The sequence below is a fragment of the Sebastes fasciatus genome, chromosome 4, assembly GCF_043250625.1.
Source record: "Sebastes fasciatus isolate fSebFas1 chromosome 4, fSebFas1.pri, whole genome shotgun sequence".
In the NCBI taxonomy this organism is placed as follows: Eukaryota; Metazoa; Chordata; class Actinopteri; order Perciformes; family Sebastidae; genus Sebastes; species Sebastes fasciatus.
The window spans coordinates 6,957,671-6,978,153 of NC_133798.1; the positions used below are offsets into that span (position 1 = coordinate 6,957,671).

The 20,483-nt window shown below is 39.4% G+C and overlaps 2 protein-coding genes across 4 annotated transcripts in view; one reads left to right on the top strand and one right to left on the bottom strand.

Moving 5' to 3' along the window:
* The window catches only part of plcg2 (phospholipase C, gamma 2), a 38,055-nt gene extending 26,553 nt beyond the window's left edge, over nt 1–11,502 (top strand). For 2 of the 3 annotated variants that reach the window (XM_074631718.1, XM_074631719.1), the window contains exons 25-33: nt 691–863; nt 1,134–1,236; nt 2,569–2,772; nt 4,955–5,094; nt 5,350–5,458; nt 7,286–7,450; nt 9,267–9,355; nt 9,508–9,674; nt 10,290–11,502. In XM_074631718.1, coding sequence (XP_074487819.1) covers nt 691–863; nt 1,134–1,236; nt 2,569–2,772; nt 4,955–5,094; nt 5,350–5,458; nt 7,286–7,450; nt 9,267–9,355; nt 9,508–9,674; nt 10,290–10,332 — 1,193 coding nt within the window. In that variant the 3' untranslated portion in view covers nt 10,333–11,502. Of the gene's footprint in view, nt 1–690; nt 864–1,133; nt 1,237–2,568; nt 2,773–4,954; nt 5,095–5,349; nt 5,459–7,262; nt 7,451–9,266; nt 9,356–9,507; nt 9,675–10,289 lie in introns of those variants that run through there. The other variant, XM_074631720.1, reaches the window with a different exon arrangement.
* Nucleotides 11,503–13,736: 2,234 nt separating this feature from the next.
* Nucleotides 13,737–20,483, bottom strand: part of cmip (c-Maf inducing protein) — a 57,690-nt gene continuing 50,943 nt past the window's right edge. Inside the window, exons 17-21 of the mRNA XM_074631730.1 lie at nt 19,971–20,018; nt 19,675–19,821; nt 19,448–19,553; nt 19,294–19,364; nt 13,737–18,492 (exon numbers count right to left, since the gene is read on the bottom strand). Of these exons, the coding sequence (XP_074487831.1) occupies nt 18,439–18,492; nt 19,294–19,364; nt 19,448–19,553; nt 19,675–19,821; nt 19,971–20,018 (426 nt within the window). The 3' untranslated portion in view covers nt 13,737–18,438. The remainder of the gene's footprint in view (nt 18,493–19,293; nt 19,365–19,447; nt 19,554–19,674; nt 19,822–19,970; nt 20,019–20,483) is intronic.

Genomic DNA, 20,483 nt, shown 5'->3' on the forward strand with positions numbered 1-20,483 from the left:
ATCAGCCAAGGTTATACCTGCAAACCCCGCCCCAAAAGTTCCTGTACTTCCTGAAAGTACTGCCCCCTGACCAAGGCCTTTTTGGGGGGGGAAATGTCCCTGGAAAATGTCCCGGGAACTTAATTTAGTTCCTAGTTCCGGGGGAAGTTCCTGCAGTCGAAAAGGGGCTAAAATAAGAATCCCTGCCTTTTGCTAGCCACTTAATTTCCTTACACTACTACCACAATCAGTAGAATAACATGGAACCATTAGTAGGAGTGTCATCCTTGTGCTTGTGTATGTACTCGTGAGCTTCCCTTATTGTTTGTGCGCATTCACCTGCAACCTGGTCATCAATGCGGTTCTCCACTAGTGCTCACCAACCCCAAAGAGCACCATTTTCTACATTTTTTTTGGGGCATTTTGCCTTTATTAGATGCTGTGCATAGTGTATACTAGGGGTGTAAGAAAATATAAAAAAAATCGAGTATCGAATATCGCGATATTATGTTTTGTGATAATGTATTGATTCTCAAAAACATTTGATTTTTAATTAATAGTTTACATGCAAAGATTAACTCAGTCAATACTTTATTTCATTTGCAAAGATAGTCAACTGAATCTCAAATTTAGAATGGGATTCATTGTCTATAAAAAAATATAGGCGTTGTGCATCACTCTTTGCCCTCCCTAACTGTGCCTCGTTTCTAGTAAAGAATGGTAAAAATGGGAAGCCCAACGTGTTGACGCTGCAGGACACGGAGCAGGACAGTCTGCAGTTTGACGTGGCAGCAGGCTCTCTGGAGGAGCTGTTTGAATGGTACCAAGTGGCCTGGGACGTTACTCAGAGAGCGATGAGCAATCAGTATAACAGGGCGGAAGAGGTTAGTATCTCATGGTATGTGATCATATATGTAGAGGGGCCCTCTTAATGTTGTAACACAATAGTTTATAAAGTCTGGTATTTATAAAATCATTCTATTTCAATCAGCAGTTTTTACGTGTTGGCAGGCCGTGTAACATTAGTTAAGACTAAATCTGAGGACAATATATAGATTGAACCATACTGTATAACCACAGTGGGGTGTTTTACAGGTGGTCTGTCAGCGTCACTATGTAAACAGGAAGTGGCTTTTTTTTCTGTCCAATCTCAGATCAGACAGCAGGGGGAAGTGGAGAAGAAGGCAGAGGTTGCCATGGAGATGTCGGACCTGGTGGTCTACTGTCAGCCGCGCAGCAAGGAGAAGGACCGCTTTGGTAAACACATGCAGATGCACATACTGAACCCAAAGACCTGTGAACACAAGCAACACGACGATGAGACGAGGGCTAAAGAAACGTTACCACAGCTTCATAGTTGAAATATGCTCCAACGCAAACAGTCTATATTCTGCATGTGTTTAGATACGGACTACTCAGTGTAGCATTTCTTCAGTATGATTAATGATAGATTCTTTAATTAGTTAAGTTTTAGATAATAATCAATGCTAAACTTGGTCTTATCTTTGTAACCTCTATGTCACTTCATAAGCTGAATATAAGCTTTGTAGTTGTGACTATATGTGTATATATATATACTGTATATATACTGTATATATATATATATATATATTATGGCAATCAATTAAAATACTTCATCGTGATTAATCGCACGATTGTCGATGATTATTCGTGATAAATTGCATATTAATCGCACATTTATTTGATCTGTTCAAAAGGACCTTAAAGGGAGATTTGTCATTTATTTAATACTCTTACAGTGTCAACATGGGAGTGGGCAAATAGGCTGCTTTATGCAAATGTATGTATATATTTATTATTGTAAATCAATTAACAACACAAAACAATGACAAATATTGTCCAGAAACCCTCACAGGTACTGCATTTAGCATAAAACAATATGCTCAAATCATAACATGGCAAACTGCAGCCCAACAGGCAACAACAGCTGTCAGTGTGTCAGTGTGCTGACTTGACTATGACTTGCCCCAAACTGCATGTGATTATCATAAAGTGGGCATGTCTGTAAAGGGGAGACTCATGGGTACCCATAGAACCCATTCACATATCTGGAGGTCAGAGGTCAAGGGACCCCTTTCAAAATGGCCATGCCAGTTTTTCCTCGCCAAAATTTTGCTTAACTTTGTAGTGTTATTTAGCCTCCTTCACAACAAGCTAGTAGGACATGGTTGATACCAATGAATTCCTCAGGTTTTCTAATTTCATATGATGCCAGTATCTTCACTCCGTTAAAACGATTTCGCGTTAACGCATTATTTTCACATTAACATTTACAGCTCTATTATATACTGTATATATACATTATCACTGGAAGCATGCTTGACCCACCAATCAACAAACCCAACAATCTTCCTCAGCTCCCTCACCCTTAGCAAGCAACAAATGTGAGGTCACTTAGATCATCAGCTAGCACCATCAGTTAAACAATATGTTAACTAGCAACAACAAGCAGCTAAGGATATTCAATGTAACCACAGGTGTCACAGTCCATTATATTGGTTTGCTGGTATCAACTGCTCAATCTACAGTATACCTCTGAAATGACTGCTCTTTTCTTTGTCACTACAGACAGTTACAGTTACAAAGAGATCCGCTCCTTCGTGGAGAACAAGATACCAGGAAAGAGCCGCACCAAGGACTTCCTGCAGTACAACCGCAAGTCTCTGAGTCGCATTTACCCAAAAGGCCAGCGCGTGGAGTCCTCCAACTATGACCCTTATCCACTGTGGGCCGTTGGCAGTCACATGGTGGCTCTCAATTACCAGACTCCAGGTACATTAGTTTATTAGTTTAAGCTACTCTTTGTTTATCCATCCATTTCCTTGTATTAGGGGATTGGTCCCACAGTCCCATATGTGATCTCTGTATTCTCTATGACTCGATCAGACTTCTCAGTGCAGACCTTGCACTGACCAGAGATAGTGGCGCTTCCAATAGGCCTGGACATTGGACATAGCGGACAGCTCGTACAGCGAAGATGAGAACAGTGGGGCCATGTTTGTAGTTCGGTTTCTGAAAAGCTAAGCACAGTTTGTGGAAATACTGGATTCATACGTTGGTTTCACCGGGGCAGACAGTGAAACAACCGTGCGATCACAAAGTAATATGGAAGATGCAAACTGCTTCTGATAGATAGATAGATAGATAGATAGATAGATAGATAGATAGATAGATAGATAGATAGATAGATAGATAGATAGACAGTTGGATAGAAAATGTAATTATAAAGTCCAATTAGTGAGTCCAGTAAGACCTCAGCAGCCTCCCAGTCCACTGACAAAACGACAGAGCGGGGATGTGTTAAGCTTTGTTTATGCTCGCGCACGGCACCGGGGTGCGGACCTCCACAGATGGCGTTCGCACAACGAGCACGCACAAAGGCGTTTATGCTCAACGTGTAGTTCTTTGCAGTATTCTCTGAAACGCCAGAGGGCATGCTAACAAAAGATTCTGTGAAGAAGCAAGAAGTCAACGAGTGTTACCGGCAAAACACCATAAACCAAACTCCTCAATGCAGAGGAGGACTTATTTAAATGTAAACTCATATCTCATATTCATGGACATACTTTATCACCTTTATACAATCCCTGTAAAGACAAGAGTCAAATATTAAATGTATTATAGTGAAACAAAAGGTTGAAAGGTTTAATGTCCTGTAAACAATTTGATTCGGAGATCTCCTGCTTTTAAAGCATTTCAAAATGAATTGGCCGTCTTTCTATTTCATTATTTTACTTCTTAATTTAAGTTATTTGCTTTTATCTTATTGTGGCAGTCATGTCTGAAAAGCTCCCGCGTGCGCACAGCGGGCGCCTATTTACAAAGGCCAAGTTTCGAAGATGGGCGTGGTCCGAGCAAGAACAATAACAACAATGACAATCTAGCAAATGATCAGAGACAAGTGGCCAATATATATTTACTAGAGATCGATCAAGGAAGAGGTGTGCTGAGATGAGCAGGGTCAGGTAATTGACAGGAGAAGCACACTAAAGAGGGACAACTAGTGGACTGTAGGGTTGGGACGATTCACCTATCTCCCGATTTGATACTATCACGATACTTTTCATTTAAATTTTTCCAGCAACCCAAAAATCAAAGAATAAAAACATTTCCCTCACAAATTAGTGGTATTTTCTTTTTAACATGTAATGTTTTATACTTCTGATGAATATAATCCAATCAATCTTTTTTCCATATATATATTTTGTATATACAGTTCCCTTTGTTAACACCTTATTTTGAAAACTGGACGTAGTCCCACGTGTATACTTCCTCTAACTTCTCCAAGGCCGTTTGAATGCATTTAACATAAATGTCAGTATATGGGTGCTCTACAGTCGTAGCCTCGGCCCATTTGACCACGGAGATGAGAGCGACGGCCGGCTCGACCGCACGTTAAGGCGATACGATAACGTTTCCTGTCCGTGACAGAGTTAGCATGCAGTTTTAGCCGTGGTGTCTAGCTCTGCTTTTCGTGCGATGTGTGAAACCCAAAGTGTTTCCATACTTTACTGGATGTCACGTTACTCAGACTACAACAATAAAAGCGATAACTTCCTTCTACCTCCACATAGACTCAAATGAAGCAGATTCTGGCATTAAAACATCTATTTCAAAATCCTAAAAAAAAAATTGCGATACATAGGTGAATCGATTTTTTTCCCACCCATAGTGGACAGAGCAGAGTCTGGAAACTACAAGGCCAAGGGGAAGAGTGAGGTACTGAGGTGGGAAAGGGGAGAAAGAGAGGCAGAGCCGACAGCACTTGTTGGTGTTTTCTATGGATTGATGTAATCAGCTGGAAAAAGCAGTTTAGTTCCATCATCTGTTCTTATGGGGAGTGTTTCACATATGTTTTTACAATAATTTCATTATTGGCTGACATATGTGTCAGCTGTGTGGTATGACACATATGTGGAGCAGAGGTTAATATAATGTGTATGTGTCCAACCAGATAAATACACCCAGTTGAACAGCGCCCTCTTCAGTCTGAACGGACAGACGGGCTACGTGCTGCAGCCGGAGTTCATGCGCTGTGATAGCTATGACCCTCACCAAGAGAAGAAGAAGGTCAACTACGAAATTGCAGTTAGGGTACGTCTGTACACGAAACACACATAATAACTGGCTAACACATCTTCATCATGAGGTTGCTTTAGGATATATTCAAGTTCAGGGCCAGGTGTAATATTGTGACAGTCCAACTGCATCATCATGTTAGAGGTGCATGATGCTGACTGGCTGATCTTCATTTTGTAAGAAGGTAAATGCTGGATGAATAGCAGGATACTGACATTTTGCGTGTTGGTCTGGAGAGAACTTTATAACAGCAGTTGTGTTTGTCTGCAGGTGATTGCTGCCAGACACCTTCCTAAGCCCGGCCGCAGCATCTCCAGTCCATTCGTGGAGATCGAGCTGTGCGGGCACACAGAAGAGAAGTTCAAGACCATTGTCTATCGTAAGGAAAGGCGGGAGGGGGTGATGGGGCGGGTGACAGTTAAACCCATAGACATATATACATAGAAGCCGCTTTGGACGCTTCAGCCCGTTGCGGCGATACGTCAACGTGGGCGCCATATTGGACCTGGCAAGATTGGCCTGTGTAACCCTATACAAGTGAACGGGGGAGCTGCTGTTTTTCTGGATAAAAAGCACTATAACGTCTACATTTGTCAACCGATTTCAACGAGTCGTTATTATATTAAAGGCTTTATGATCTAAGAGGAGTAGAAAAATAAAGAATTGTCTCCAGTTACTTAGAATCTGGATAGTTGAGCTATAATCGCTGCTAGACGCTCAGGAGACGAGTGTGTACCTTAGGCTGACATGAACTGAATTACTGACGTGATAGAAAATAATTCATTCAAAACTTACGTTTGTCAAGTATGACTTCAGCTTATTTTCCTTGTTTAAGGCTAATATAAGTATGATATAATATAATAGTAAGGGGTAAGGTACATGGAGCCGGTCATTGTTGTGAAATAAACCCCGACAGGCCGATGCTGCACCCCGACGCGAAGCAGAGGGTCTTGCATCGCTCTGAAGGGGTTTATTTCACAACAATGACCGGCTCGCTGTACATTATCCCGCTTATTATAAGACTACTTAAATCAATAATTTCACACAAAATGGTCCTCCATAGTCCGACATCAGAGCTGCGCCCATAGCAACGGTCTGTTATACATAGCAACGGTCTGCTATACATAGCAACGGTCTGCTATACAGAAATAACAGACCCCAGAATGCCGTGATTAACCAATCAGAATCGAGTATTCAACAAAGCCGTGTAATAATATTATATAATATAATATAATGGAATATCTTCCTCCGTTTTCTTCCTTTCAGTCTATAGGCTACCGCTAACACTGCTACAGCAATTACTATTATGTACTTACTAATAAGAGCAATCAGAATAACAGGCAAATAGTAGTACATAAATAAATAGTGGTAACAATAAATATTAGTATAATAATATTAGTTATGATCTGAATTTATTAAATAATGTTGATAATACAGCAATTATAAAAAACAAAATAATCGAATAAGCGTAATTGTTAACCAAGACATGCCATCAGTTTTATTGTTTGCAATATTAGACACATATCATTTTTAATACGTATCGTACATTTCATGTTTTAAACATGATATCATGTTAGATATGAACATCAATAAGCTATCATTAACTTATATCGATTAGCTAACAATAAGGAACGTTAGCTAGCTCTTATCTGATGTTACAGAAGCAAATGTTTTGTAAAGATGTAACGTTAACTTGAACTGTTGATAATTTGAAAAATGATTAAAGGAAAATATGATATGATAGAAGTAGTTTTTAATAATGACCTAATAATTGATTGAATCCCACCATATTGAAAGACAGACCGCTGATCCATGACGGGAAGCAGTGACTTTAGCGTATTTAACAGTTATTACCAAAATCTTTGGGAAAAGAAAGAAAAAAACGTTAACTTAACGTTACCCCTCGTAGATCATAAACGTTTGAATATAAAACGACTCGTTGGAATCGGTTGAGAAATGTAGACATTATAAAGCTTTTTAACCAGAGAACCGGCAGCTCCCCCGTTCACTTGTATGGGGTTACAGGCCAGTCTTGCCCGGTCCAATATGGCACCCATGTTGACATACGATCCAGGAGCCAATGCGACGTCTACGTATAAATGTCTATGGTTAAACCAATGGGACGGAAAGAGGGGAGAGGAAATGTGACTGAAGTGAGAAACGATTTGTGATCATACGAACAGTGCTGTGGTTCTGTCGGCTGCAGGTGATGACGGTCTGAACCCGGTGTGGAAATCTCCAGCAGACTCAGTCTTCACAGTGTACGAGCCTGAACTCACCTTCCTGCGCTTCGTGGTCAACGAGGAGGACATGTTCTCAGACCCCAACTTCCTGGCTCAGGCCACATTTCCTGTCAAAGGCATCCGCTCAGGTGGGAACACACACATACAGCACAGAGGGCCAGAGCTGGTGAACGGCAGCTCACATATAGTTCTCATTATCAAGCAACACTATTGTTACCGATTATTTGTTGCAGGATTTTTACTTACTTTATTACTTTTCAGTTCTACCTTCTCTTTAGCATATTTAGAGAGAGTTCAGATTCCATATTCAGCATGTATGATCAGTTAAGAGAAATAATTCTACCTTCATTTGACACCATCTTCCACTGGTTTCACTACAGTATGAAAATCAACTTTTATAAACTTGTTTGAAATAGTTAATCCATCACAGTGAACATCAGGTCTGCTATTGACATTCTGCTGCAGAATGAGGAAGCAAAATGTCTGCCAGAATGTCTGCTCTGTATTTTCACCATTTATTACACGGCTTTGTTGAATACTCGATTCTGATTGGTCAATCACGGCGTTCTGCGGTCTGTTAATTCTTTATAACAGACCGTTGCTATGTATAGTAGACCGTTGCTATGGGCCCAGTTCTGATGTCAGACTGCAGAGGACCATTTTTGTGTCTAATTATTGATTTCTTCAATAAGTAGCCATGTAATAAGCGGGATAATGTATTACAGCTAGGTCCACAGGTTTACTGTCTGATTTCTGGTCAGTTGAAGATTTTCAATTCATTTAGGTGCATCTTACAGATCTTGAGGCCAAAGGTAACAACTCACACATGATAATAACTCAATTAAATGTGATAAATGATCATATATAAATATATATGATCATTTATCACATTTAATCTAGTTTTAATACCATTGTTATTATGGTTGCATATTCCTAATTTCATTCCTGTTTAAACAAATATACCACAAACTTACTGACACACAGCAAAACTGGAGCACATGGGGAGGTGCTAGGGCATCAGGTATGGGGAAGTTAAATTAGGTGGGGAGTTGGTGCTGGTGCACAATCAAAATCCCGCCCCACCGGTGCTCCAGATGGCCTGTCTGACTCTGGCCTATTCCAGTGTTAAAGCTGCAGTGGGTAGATATGGAGCAAATATGATTAAAAAAAGTTATTTTTATAAAACAGTCAAAAAATCATGTACCTCCGGTGTCCTCCGGTGAAAACCAGTCAGAGCTGATCTGGAGTCTGCCGTCCAGCTGCCGTCTATGAGAGCCGGCTGTCCATCACTCTCAAACTCCGACCAAACGGTCAAACTAGGCAGCGCTGATCAAATATGAATCAATATTCTGTTCCTGTAATGCCTATTACCAAGCACCTCCCACCAGCCGGAGCACAGCCAATAGGAACGCTCTCTCTCTCTCTGAAATGACCTGTGATTGGTCAAAATCTCCCATCACGGGCTAGATCTTCTTAAGCCTGAAAACAGAGCCATGAGGAGGTGCAGAAGTCTAGTTATCTCTCAGAACACTTGAATTACAATATGCTGAAAGGTTATTATGGAATTTTTGCCCAATTCTGCCAAAAATATACCACCTACTGCAGGTTTAACAGTGGTGGAGCAGGATAGTATTCTAGCATAGAGGCACTGGCAGTGAAGCTGCCATGTGTTGTCTGTAGTGTACCAGATGGGTATAATTACATGCAACAGGATGCATTTAGACCTACAGTGTGCAGAGAGTGAGATGAATGAATGGGGAGTACGTGGGGGTTCTACAGCAGTGATGTAAATAACATGAGATTTGTAGTAAATGGGCTACAACAATCGAAAACACAGGTGTGGCCCTTTCATTTTATAGTTTGATATGATTGGTTGATATTGTATCATTATTTACAGGCTTAACTGTGTGCACATAGAGCTGATTGAGTGTTGTGTTTCGTCAGGTTACCGCTCTGTGCCTCTAAAGAACGGCTACGGTGAAAACTTAGAGTTAGCCTCTCTGCTGGTCTACATCAATGTACAACAAGCAGGGGTGAGCAACACACACACACACACACACACACACACACACACACACACACACACACACACACACACAGCACATCAATGTTGAATTACATCTTACAGTTTGACGTCAGTATGGAGCTGTTTTTGTTAAATTGGATCACATGATTTGTCCTTCAGAAAGCAGAGGAGGAGCTGTACTCGTCCTTCACCCAGCTGAGGAAGAAGCAGGCGGAGGTCAGCAGTGAACCTTTCCTGTACGACACACACACCAACATTCAGCGCTCTGCCCTCCCTCGCCAACACACCCAGCTCACGAGAGAGGGCAGCACCGGCGAGAACCAAAAGTAAGCCTCAAACTCACAGGGTGTGGGGACAACTAGGTGGTTAAATTAACCCCCTGAGACCGGCGGGATCGCCCCCGCGATTCTTGAAGAAATCTCCAAATGTCAAAAGTTTTTTATTCCAAATCACAGCATGGCTTTTTTTATGATGTTCCTCAAGGTCTTGGTGTCTTAATGTGGTATTTTGGAGGGATTATAGACCATTTTTATCAATTCTCCATAAATAAAAAAATGGTTAAATTTAGCACCAAATCTGTGTAACAAATGGTATCAACCCACAAATTGCTGCAACAACTTATGAGACATAATAGAGCATGGGGATGATCATCATATACTTCTATCATCATCTTCTAAACCTTTATACACTTTTACAATTCATTTGAAATAATTAATTAATTAATTATTAATAAAAATGTACAAATTAATCTTCATGTCCCAGCTTTCAGATGATGTACACAAGTTATATGTGACATCTACTGTTGACCTGCTATCTCCCCCTAGAGACCCCCTGTACCCCCCTAAAAAAAGACCAAAAACGGGTCTATTGTGGGTCTCAGAGGGTTAAATGAAACATATTAAGTCTCTAATTATTCCCGCTTTATTTTCTCTGTGCCCCAGGACAAAAGAAAAGAAGATAAACAACAGTAAGTTCTACTCGTGAAGACTCAGCAGAACTCACCTGTCCACGTCCTTCCTGCCTGAGCGCTGGAGAAATGCAGACTACAAATCTAACATCACCTCTATCTTACTCAAGAGTTGATTGATCTGTGCAGTTAAGAGTTTTCCAGTTGTGACACGTTATCATTTTTTTTCATTTTCATACCAAAAATAGTTTTCTATTTATTTAAGATAAGAAACTTGTGGTCTTAATATTTTCTCAAATATGGAAGTATTGGAACATATTAATGTAATTCTCTGTAATTCCCTAAAAGGCCTCTGGGAAATGTAGGAAACCATTAAACCAACCACCAAAGTAGAACTTCGGGCTGGGCAATATATCAATATTAATATCGATATCGTGAAATGAGACTAGATATTGTCTTAAATTTTGTATATCGTAATAACTGTTCCTGGTTTCCTGCATTACAGTAAAGTGATGTAATTTTCTGAACTTATCAAACTGTTCTAGCTTTACCCACTTAGTCATTATATTCACATTACTGATGAGTATTTATCAAAAATCTCATCGTGTAAAGATTTTGCAATAGCACCAATGGTCAATCCTACAATATCGTCGCAATATTGATATCAAGATATTCAGAAATATTGTGATATTTGCTTTTCTCCATATCGCCCAGCCCTAGTAGAACTGGGTGAGGCAGGTTGAGGGGAGGTGAAATCGTGTAACTACTTTATTACAGATGTTGTTGTTGAACATTTCCTCTGCGGGCCACAGGCAGCCAGCGTACTGCTTCACAATTCTGCATTCAGTCTGTAATCAAACTGCATCACACTGATACTTAAATTATATTTATTTTCAATTAAAGAGGAGTGTAACTGAAATAATAGTTTCACTGCAGTACAGCAGAATACAGGGAGCTTGTGTTGAATTAATCTTTTTTGTGTCTAATTTCAAATCGACTGATATAGAGCGCGGCACACGGGCTGCTGCTGTGTGACGTATGACATGGAAAAGCTGTTTTTTGCTGTGTAGTTTCACCAGTGGGACGTTATTTTCTGTGTGGTGATGTGTTGTATCTTTGAAAGTGAAGTCAGATTAGTGAAAACAGGTGATGTATTGAGAACATTTCATGTATGAATGAATGAAGCCGATGATGTTTATAGCTTTCTTATAATTCCTCAGTCAATAAAGAATGCTTGGTGAACTATACCCTATATCTCTGTTCCATCTTACTTTCTTATTTTGACTAAAGCTGTGTTGGATTGCATTCACTTTCATATTAAGCATGCGTTCATGCTGTTAATATTAAAGCAGCAGTGAGTAGAAATGGCACAAATATGATTAAAAAAAGTTATTTTCATAAAACGGTCACTATATCCTGAGTGACATGAGACAGGTAATATGAAAAAGAATCATGTGCATCTGTGTCGTCCGGTGTCCTCTTTGAATAGTTAAGGTTAGGCATTGACTTTGAATAGTTAAGGTTAGGCATTGACCTTGAATAGTTAAGGTTAGGCATTGACCTTGAATAGTTAAGGTTAGGCATTTACCTTGAATAATTAAGGTTAGGCATTGGAGTTTATGCATGTTTTTGCAGATCTCAGATCAGATTTTGCAGTTTGCGGGCTCCCTTCTAGACACGACCCACTTTCACAGAAAGTGCAAAGGGAAAATCCTGCAGAAATAAATAAATACTATTTTCATAATGAATGAATACATTTAAAATACATAAAAAAATAGAATGTAAAAAAATAACTAAATTTAAAAGTAAATAGAAATAAATAAATAAAAGGGGTAAATAAATAGAAGAGTATATAGATGGGGGAATTAATACAAAGGTGAATAAATAAAGCAAATTAAAACAGAATTATGTTATGTCACATTTGATCAATTAATTAATGCCTACAAGTATTTTTAATATTATATTTTGGCAATTTAATGACATTTATTTAATTATTGAGTCATATAATTATTGATTTTTGATTTGGTCAGGTTCTGTCCTCCATACATATTAGGGTATAAGTGAATAATAATGCCCCATCTGTAAAAATTATGGGAAAGGCAGCCCGGCCATGAGTTGACAACTCTCTGTAATAATCCTGCTGACAGACAGACAGACGCAGTGTAAATTATCACACTTTATGAAGTCGGTATTTTTCCCTTAATTAGATCCCAGTGTACGTGCATGCATGAAAGTCATGGTAACAGAACGGTGACATGAACCGAGGCTGTATCAGAGCTGCAGGCCTTTGCAACTTCTCATCTACACATCGTTTATAACATACTATACTATGACTTTTTCATCACTTTTTATGACATACTAAACAATGACTTTTTTCGAACGATGATGCTGTAATTTATCGATACAAGTTCATGTCCTTTTTTGTAAAATAATTATTGAACTGATCATAACTTTTATTTATTTGGGAACAAATATATTTAATGAAACATTATCTAAAAGTTTTCTGATGCTGCACTTTTAGAGCAAACATTTCCAGAAGAATTAAATGTTCAGAAGAAGACTGTGATATGTGTAAATAATAAAATGATCATTCAAGTAGCTATAGTAAGTTTTGACTTTAAGCTTTTTCGGAGTTATCTTTAGTAATAATAAAGATCCGAAATTAAGTGAAATTACATAGTTTATTGTCACATTTTCTTGGGGGAGGACCCTCAAACCCGATATCTCCTAATATCTTTTAGTCACTGTAGATATTCAGAATGTGTCTCTGTATAATATGTAGGAGCATCCTGACTGGGACACTGCTCCTAAAACCTGAATGAAGAGCTCACACACCTCAGCTCTACATGTGTGCCTGCCTGTCTGGCTGGTGGTGATTCCAGCCTATAGACATCCTGTAATATATTATAGAGCGATACTACAAATAACACAGAAGGAACCTTAACTATTAACACTATATACAAACACACCACCTTAACCCTATAATATTCCAGTGTGAAAATTTAATGGAGTATTATAGACCTACTACAGAAGATGCGTAGCCCTAGTATAATAATAGTAATAAAACCACAGCTGATTGATGACACAATTTAACATGCTTAAAGAAATAATGAATAAAGGAATAAGTCGCAAGAGATTGCTGATAACGGCCGACGCACACGCCAACATGTGAATAAGAGGAGTACCGGCACTTATTAGTAATTATTATTATTAGTAGGAATAATGATCATTTTGGACTTACATAATTAATCTGTGTTTATTTATACAATAGCTATTCCATTATCAGTTATTTTATTACTTTTATTATTATTTCTTATTATTTTACTGTACTTTTTAAAGTGTATTACAAACAAAAATGTTAAATGACGGTAGATCTGTAGTTATTACTTGTGTCACTGAAAGAGCGGTGGATAATTACTTACAATGTTTTACAAGTTTGTCTTGTAAAAAGATTAAAAAAAGAACACATGCCACACACATCTGAAACATATTCACAGACAATTTATTTTTGATTGAAATTATTTCACATCATAGTTGTTATTTTTCCTGTTGAAGATCCTTTGTATTTTTATTACAACAGCCACAGAGCAGCAGCAGCAGCAATAATAATAATAATAACCCAGCAGGAGAAGCAGATCAATGCGGAGAAAGACTGAAAAAGAGAGAGAGACATGATGGGCACCCCTTTTCCAGCTGCCAACAAATATTTTACTACAAGGTATTATGGGAAATAAGAGTTTTTTTTTTCAGTCTGTCAGATTTGTCAGGCTGAGCCACATCTGACCCTGTTCCTTCCATAACAACTGAAACTCTTTACAGTTTGTGTAGAATAATAAACATCAGAGAGATAATGGACAAGAGGGAGGAATCAGGACGGGAACGGAAAGCAAAGCACAGTGAGCTCCACAGGATATGGAGACACGACAGAATAGAAGAGGCGTTTCTATTCAACCATTACATGTTCTACAGTAATACAAAACCTTCCATTATAACCTCAACATGCTGGCCCCTAGGCTCACAGTTTGGACAAGTGGCACCTCATCATGGCCTAAAAACTGAGGGATAAGTTCAGTGACAGGATCTCCCCAAAGACTTCCCACCAGGGTCTGAAATTAGCACCCGCCAAATGCGGATAAATTGTTGGCAGTGGCAGATCAAATCATCATGCCACTTTGGCAGACAGGGAAAACGCTAGTGATGGGAATAGAGAACCGGTTCCCAGCTGTCCGATTCCTTGGCATCTCATGCCTCCGTGACTATTGATTCCTCTTCGTTGCTTTCTGATTGTTACGCATGCACAATGTGTTAGCGTTACCTGTTAGCAGCCGGTGGGCAGCCCACACCTGCTTGGTTCAATAAAGGAGATACTAACGTTAACGGAGGTGCCATTACATTACATTATGAGGCATTCAAGCTATGCTCAGTAAAAATTACCATGAGGTGAAGGTAATTTATAACGTTATCATGTTTTCAAATGTAATCTTGTAAATTAAGTTTTTGAAACTTGAATAAATCAAGTTGTTTTCAAAGGAATACAAATAGATATTACAGAGGGAGTTATGAGCTGTTTAACTTCCTAACACTAGCCTTAAACAGCTTATAATACAGAATTAAAACTACTAACGCCGAGATGTTTTTTAATCAAAGCAAATATTTAAAGAATCATAATCATTTGAATTGTGATATTTATGCAAATAACCACTATAGATGGCAATAAAGTACGGTACAGTACAGTACTGTGTACAGTACCCTCATGTTTTTTTATGTAAAATATATAAAACATTGAATGACATCAGATCTAAAATATTATTCCTTCATGTAGCGCAGAGATTTCAAAAGTGACAGATACAATTTCAGAGTGGCAGACAAAAAAACAATACTTGCCTGCCACCGTGGCAGGAAGTGAAAGAAGTTAATTTCAGACCCTGCTCCCCACTTCTTTAACAGAATAGTTCGCTTTCATGCCGAGTTAGATGAGAAGATCGATGCCACCTTCATGTCTGACATTCATTGTACCAATCTAGTCATCAATAAAGCAAGTAAGTCTATTTTCCAAAATGTCAAACTATTCCTTTAAAACATTCAGACTTGGATTAAACAAAACTACAGTAATGTTACGCTGAACTATCAGTTAGCTGATGTGTGAAAGCAATACAACTCTATTTAAAAATGATAACTGTCAGTCAGTGGTCCACTTCTGATATGATTATCTGGCAGGATTAGGACAAAATTCTTGGGGAAACAATAAATATTTGCATTTTTAATATGAAAATGGACAAACTTAGATGATTAAAGCTCAGCTGGGGCCAGCTTCAGTCCAACAGTACCAGTATTGATATTGGCTTTTTAGAAAATCAATATCAATCAAACCCTATAACTGCCTCGACCAATAGGATCCGTCAAGACTCACAGGGTAGATCCTGGCAACAACCAATCAGAAAATAGTTAGATGGGATCTCTCCATCTCTTTCAGTCCTTAACCTCAGTGACATAGTGATCAGACCCTTTATCATATTTCAAACCTTTTACAAAAAAATTACAAAATAAAAATACCAGATGACGCGGCAACATGTACATGCAAAAAAAAAAAAAAATTAACAGGAAACAAATGTTTGATTAAAATGATCAAATCAAAGAAGTTGGAAACTTAAAAAGATATTATGAAAACAAAAGTTGTTAGATTACAGTGCACTTTGTGTGAAAAAAACACACACACACACACACGCACGCACACACACATAAAATGAAGGCAACACCAGCCTGCCAATAAAGGGAGGCTGAGAGAAATACAGAAAAGGGATGAATAAGACAAAACGGATGGGGTGGGGGGGATTCAAAAATGGTTCAAAGAGAGGGAGGGAGGAGACGACTATATACACTTGTATATACATCATACAGGATATGAAAGAGAGCACGAGGTCCTAAAGCCAGACCCAAAGATGGCCAGTACACAAACCGAGTCTACGGGCCAAACCGAAAACTGTCATGGCACCCAATAAATAGGAAACAAAGCCTCTCATAGCGGACGGCATCCTGTCCTCTGCTGTAGCTTCTGCCCTTAATTCAACAAACATCCCGAGCATTCTGGAGGTCGACACGAATAAATAAGATGGATGGATGCAGTCAGAGCGAGGCTGACTGGAAGAAGGGGTGGAAATCGGACTCGTCTTGTGTTTTCTAGGGCCGAGAGAAAGTAAACCACACCACATCTAGACAAGAGAGGAAAAAGAGATTCTGACAGACTGAAAGCGTGTCAGGGCAGTTACCACATCATATGAAATGTTGCCACAATAAACAGGCAACATTTTGAGGGAATGTAGACAGGCAAATATGGCCGAAAGGTGCCTTTTTCCAATCGTTTGTCCCTTATAGCCCAATGTGAAAGAATATGTACAATAATTTTGTCCCATCCTTTGATGAGAATTATTCATCCCCAACAGCCTAAAAATGTCACTCACGTATTATGGCGTGATATAAATACAGCAGAACAATTCAAAACATGTGGTATGACAGATAGAAAGATAACAACTCATCCACAGCTCTACTTAGAGGCACTGTGACTCTTCACCCTGACCTCAGCAGGGGGGATCAGAGATGTGAACCCAAAACAGTGTCAGTGTCACTCCACAGGCAGGTTTCCACTTGATACACCAATCAGTACTGAAACCACACACATGTTGGCCTGAAGAAACAAGTGCACAAAACAAAAAACGAAATTCGATGACAAACGTTTGGCAAGTGTCCTTTCTTCTTCTTCTTTTCATAACCGTTTCGAAAAGAGCCAAAAAAATAGCAGAGGATATGAAAATAGACAACTCTCAGCTGGTGATGTGTCTTGTTTTACAGGTCCACTTCAGAATTACTGCAGTCCACTTTACAGGTCTACATAACCACCATGGCATGGTGGTACAGAGAGATCCACGTACTGTATGGGTGCCCTCTTGGTTGGCTTCTTGTGTTGTATGTTAGAAAAGAAAAAAAAAAAAAAAAGACAACAGGGCCTCTGTACTTCATTACTGTCTGGACATAATAATCCAGGAGAGACAGAGTAAACAAGGCTTTAAAGACACAACTTATAAATATCAGGCAGTCCCAGACCGCCCAGCTACTGCTACACAACTGTCCTATTAAATAGTAATGGGAGATCATCAGTATGTACACTGAAAACAAATGAAAAAGGAACAGATGTTGCCATCGCCGTTTAACTTTCCTGCAGAGTTCCCGAAATGTTTCTGAAATGTCATCAATGGGTGGGGGGGGTTATCTTCATATATATGTTTTATATAGAAACACACAATATATGAAAGCACAGGTGTCTGGAAAAATATGTTGATAAAAACTTTTTTTTTCTCCTTTTTTTGTGTGTGTGTGTGTGTGTGTGTGTGAACGTGTCGTGTTAAGAGGAATAGGCACAGTCTTGCAACTCTTCCTTTCTCAGAGGTAGCACCTCATTTTCCCAAATGAAAGACTTGAAAAGACCGGAATCGGAACCTGAAAACTGAAGCCAAAAGAGCGCGAGAGTGAGGACCGAAGTGATTAACAGTTCGACACGTCTTGTTTGGAGAGCTACATTGCGGATCGGATTGGAGAAGAGCTGGAGTGTGAGCTGCTGTATCCAGCCTTCGTTGCGCGAGGGCAGGAGAGAGAAAAAGAGAGGAAGGCTCAGGTTTTCCTCACGACAGACACACCAGGGTTTGGAGGGCAACGGCTGGAGAGCTGGACTTTGACTAAATATGAAAACTGAGAGACCGTAATATGAAACACAGGGCAAAAGATAAAGACAGAGGGAGAAAAATGTCCCTTATGTCACAATATAACGACTCCTTGCATGTCCTCTGATCACAAGGTCCTTGGAACATTGGAGACAGAGGTAAGGGGAGCGGCGAGGTCCACAAAGATTTCTCATTTAGAAAAAAAAGTGATGCTGACTAGACAGTTCCCTCCTGGTGATGGTGTCACTACGGGGGTCGGCGAGGCTCCTCTGATGTAAATGCGTCAGAGATGTTCTTGTTACATCAGGTGATCCTCACGCTGGGACGATGAGTTCCTGGTCTAATGATGGGCAACGATGGAGATGACATCACTACACCTTTTGCATGTAATGTATCTGAGCCTGTGTGCAGTGTGTGCATATGTTTGTGTGTGTGTCTGGTTATGTATGAGGGTTGTGTGAGCATGGTTGATCACCAGGCCTCGGTGTACCGAACATCAACGTCTTTCAGGTTGGGCAGTTTGGCCTGCAGAGAAAAAGACAGACAAAGGGAGACTGCATCAACACCTTGAAATATACACTTACTATCAGTTTGAAGGCTGGCTCACATTTCAGAAAATAAGCTTCTTTCTAGGGGTGGGAAAAAAAATAGATTCACCTATGTATCACGATTTATTTTTTTATGATTATGAAATTGATTTTTTAATGCCAGAATCGATATATTTGCTTCATTTGAGTCTATGTGGAGGTAAAATTGGCCCACGCTACAACTGTAGAGCACCCATATACTGACATTTCTGTTAAATGCATTCAAACGGCCCCGATGGAGCTGACCATGGATGTATAAAGAGAACGGAGCTGACGGGAGAGCTAGAGACCACCTTGGAGAAGTTAGAGGAAGTATACACGAGGGACTACGTCCAGTTTTCAAAATAAGGTGTTAACAAAGGGAATTGTATATACAAAATACATCTATGGAAATAAGATTGATTGGATGATATTAACAAGAAGTATAAAACATTACATGTAACTGAAAAAGCAGTTTGAGTAAATGTTGTGGATCAATGTTTTATATTTCCTGTGCCTGTGAATAGATTTCACATTTCTGAAATTGTATTCCCTATTGTCTTCGCTAGGTAATGCATGTAAATTAATCTGGTAATACAATTATAAATGCAAAAAAAAAGTTTTTAAAAGCACAGTTGGGAAAATGGAAGGTGTAGATGGTAGGCCAAAACAGAGGGAAAAACATCTATCTATTTTCAAATCAATATTGTGCAAATGACCTATTTGTAGTATGTAGGTATGAGTTGATTTGCAGTATTACCTTGAGGTCCTCATATGTGTCAGCTGTGAGCTTGGTGCTGTTCATATTCAGACTGCACAGACTCTTCATGGCTGAAAGAGGCAAACAGTTATGATTAGCCACAATTAACCTATACTGTACACTTACAAACTTTTACACACGTGTGTTTTCTTACAACTGAGTGCCAGCAGACCAGCATCAGTGACGGGAGTCTCACACAGGTTCAAAACCTGAAGACAGGCCAGATGTTCGGATAGCAACCTTAACCCTGCATCCCCAAACTAAAGGAAGAAAACAACAGAGAAAGACAGGACATACATCAGACATCTATGGATAAGTAGTGATTACTACAATGTGTTTTTTTTAGTTGTGTTAGTGCTGTGTTCCTATATGTGTGCGTACCTGTGTGGACCAGAGGTTGAGCTGTTTGAGCGAAGGCAGCTTGATGAGTTGCTCGGCACAGGCACTGGTGACATTGGTGAAGGCCAGGCTCAGGTTCTCCAAGTTCCCAAAAGAACCTGAACTCAACAGGCGGGCCAGGTCTGCATCCTAAATATTGAGGACAAAAAAAAAACATTCAATATTGAAATAGTAAAGCAAGTATTTTTAACACCATGTCTTGTAATTGGTGTTGGCCAGGACCGAACAGGTTAAAACTCTCTTTGTGTGCAGCAGTGAAGGCATCAGTGCAATCTCACCGTGGACTTTGAGGGCAGAGTCAGCCGGGTGGGGCCTCCTTTCCTTTGCTGAGGAGAAGACAGACAGAAAAAAAAGATGGCGTTTAAGCTCAATGCCTTGCAGGAACCTTTTCAGACAATAGATGGTGTGTTTGAGCAGCTGCATTCATGCTGCATTCATGTCATAGAGAGTAAAAGGGACCTGAAGTCTCTAACAAAATACTGTTTGAAACATGATGTTACACGTACTATCTCTCACTGTATTTAGAGAGAAAAATCAAATCGGACACAAGGAGAACAAAAAACTTCAGTTTGAATCCATGGAAGCTTCCAATTGGTTGCTTCCTTATTTTTCTTACATGTTTTTGGAAAAGAGATATTTGCCGGATGATATTCGAACTGCACAGACAACATGAATCCTACATTTAACCACTAATTACAAACTCGTTAAGGAAATGAGGTCATACATTAGAATTTGTGAGAGATTTATTAATGTTATTACTGTAAATGCCAAAAGCTATACACAATAATATG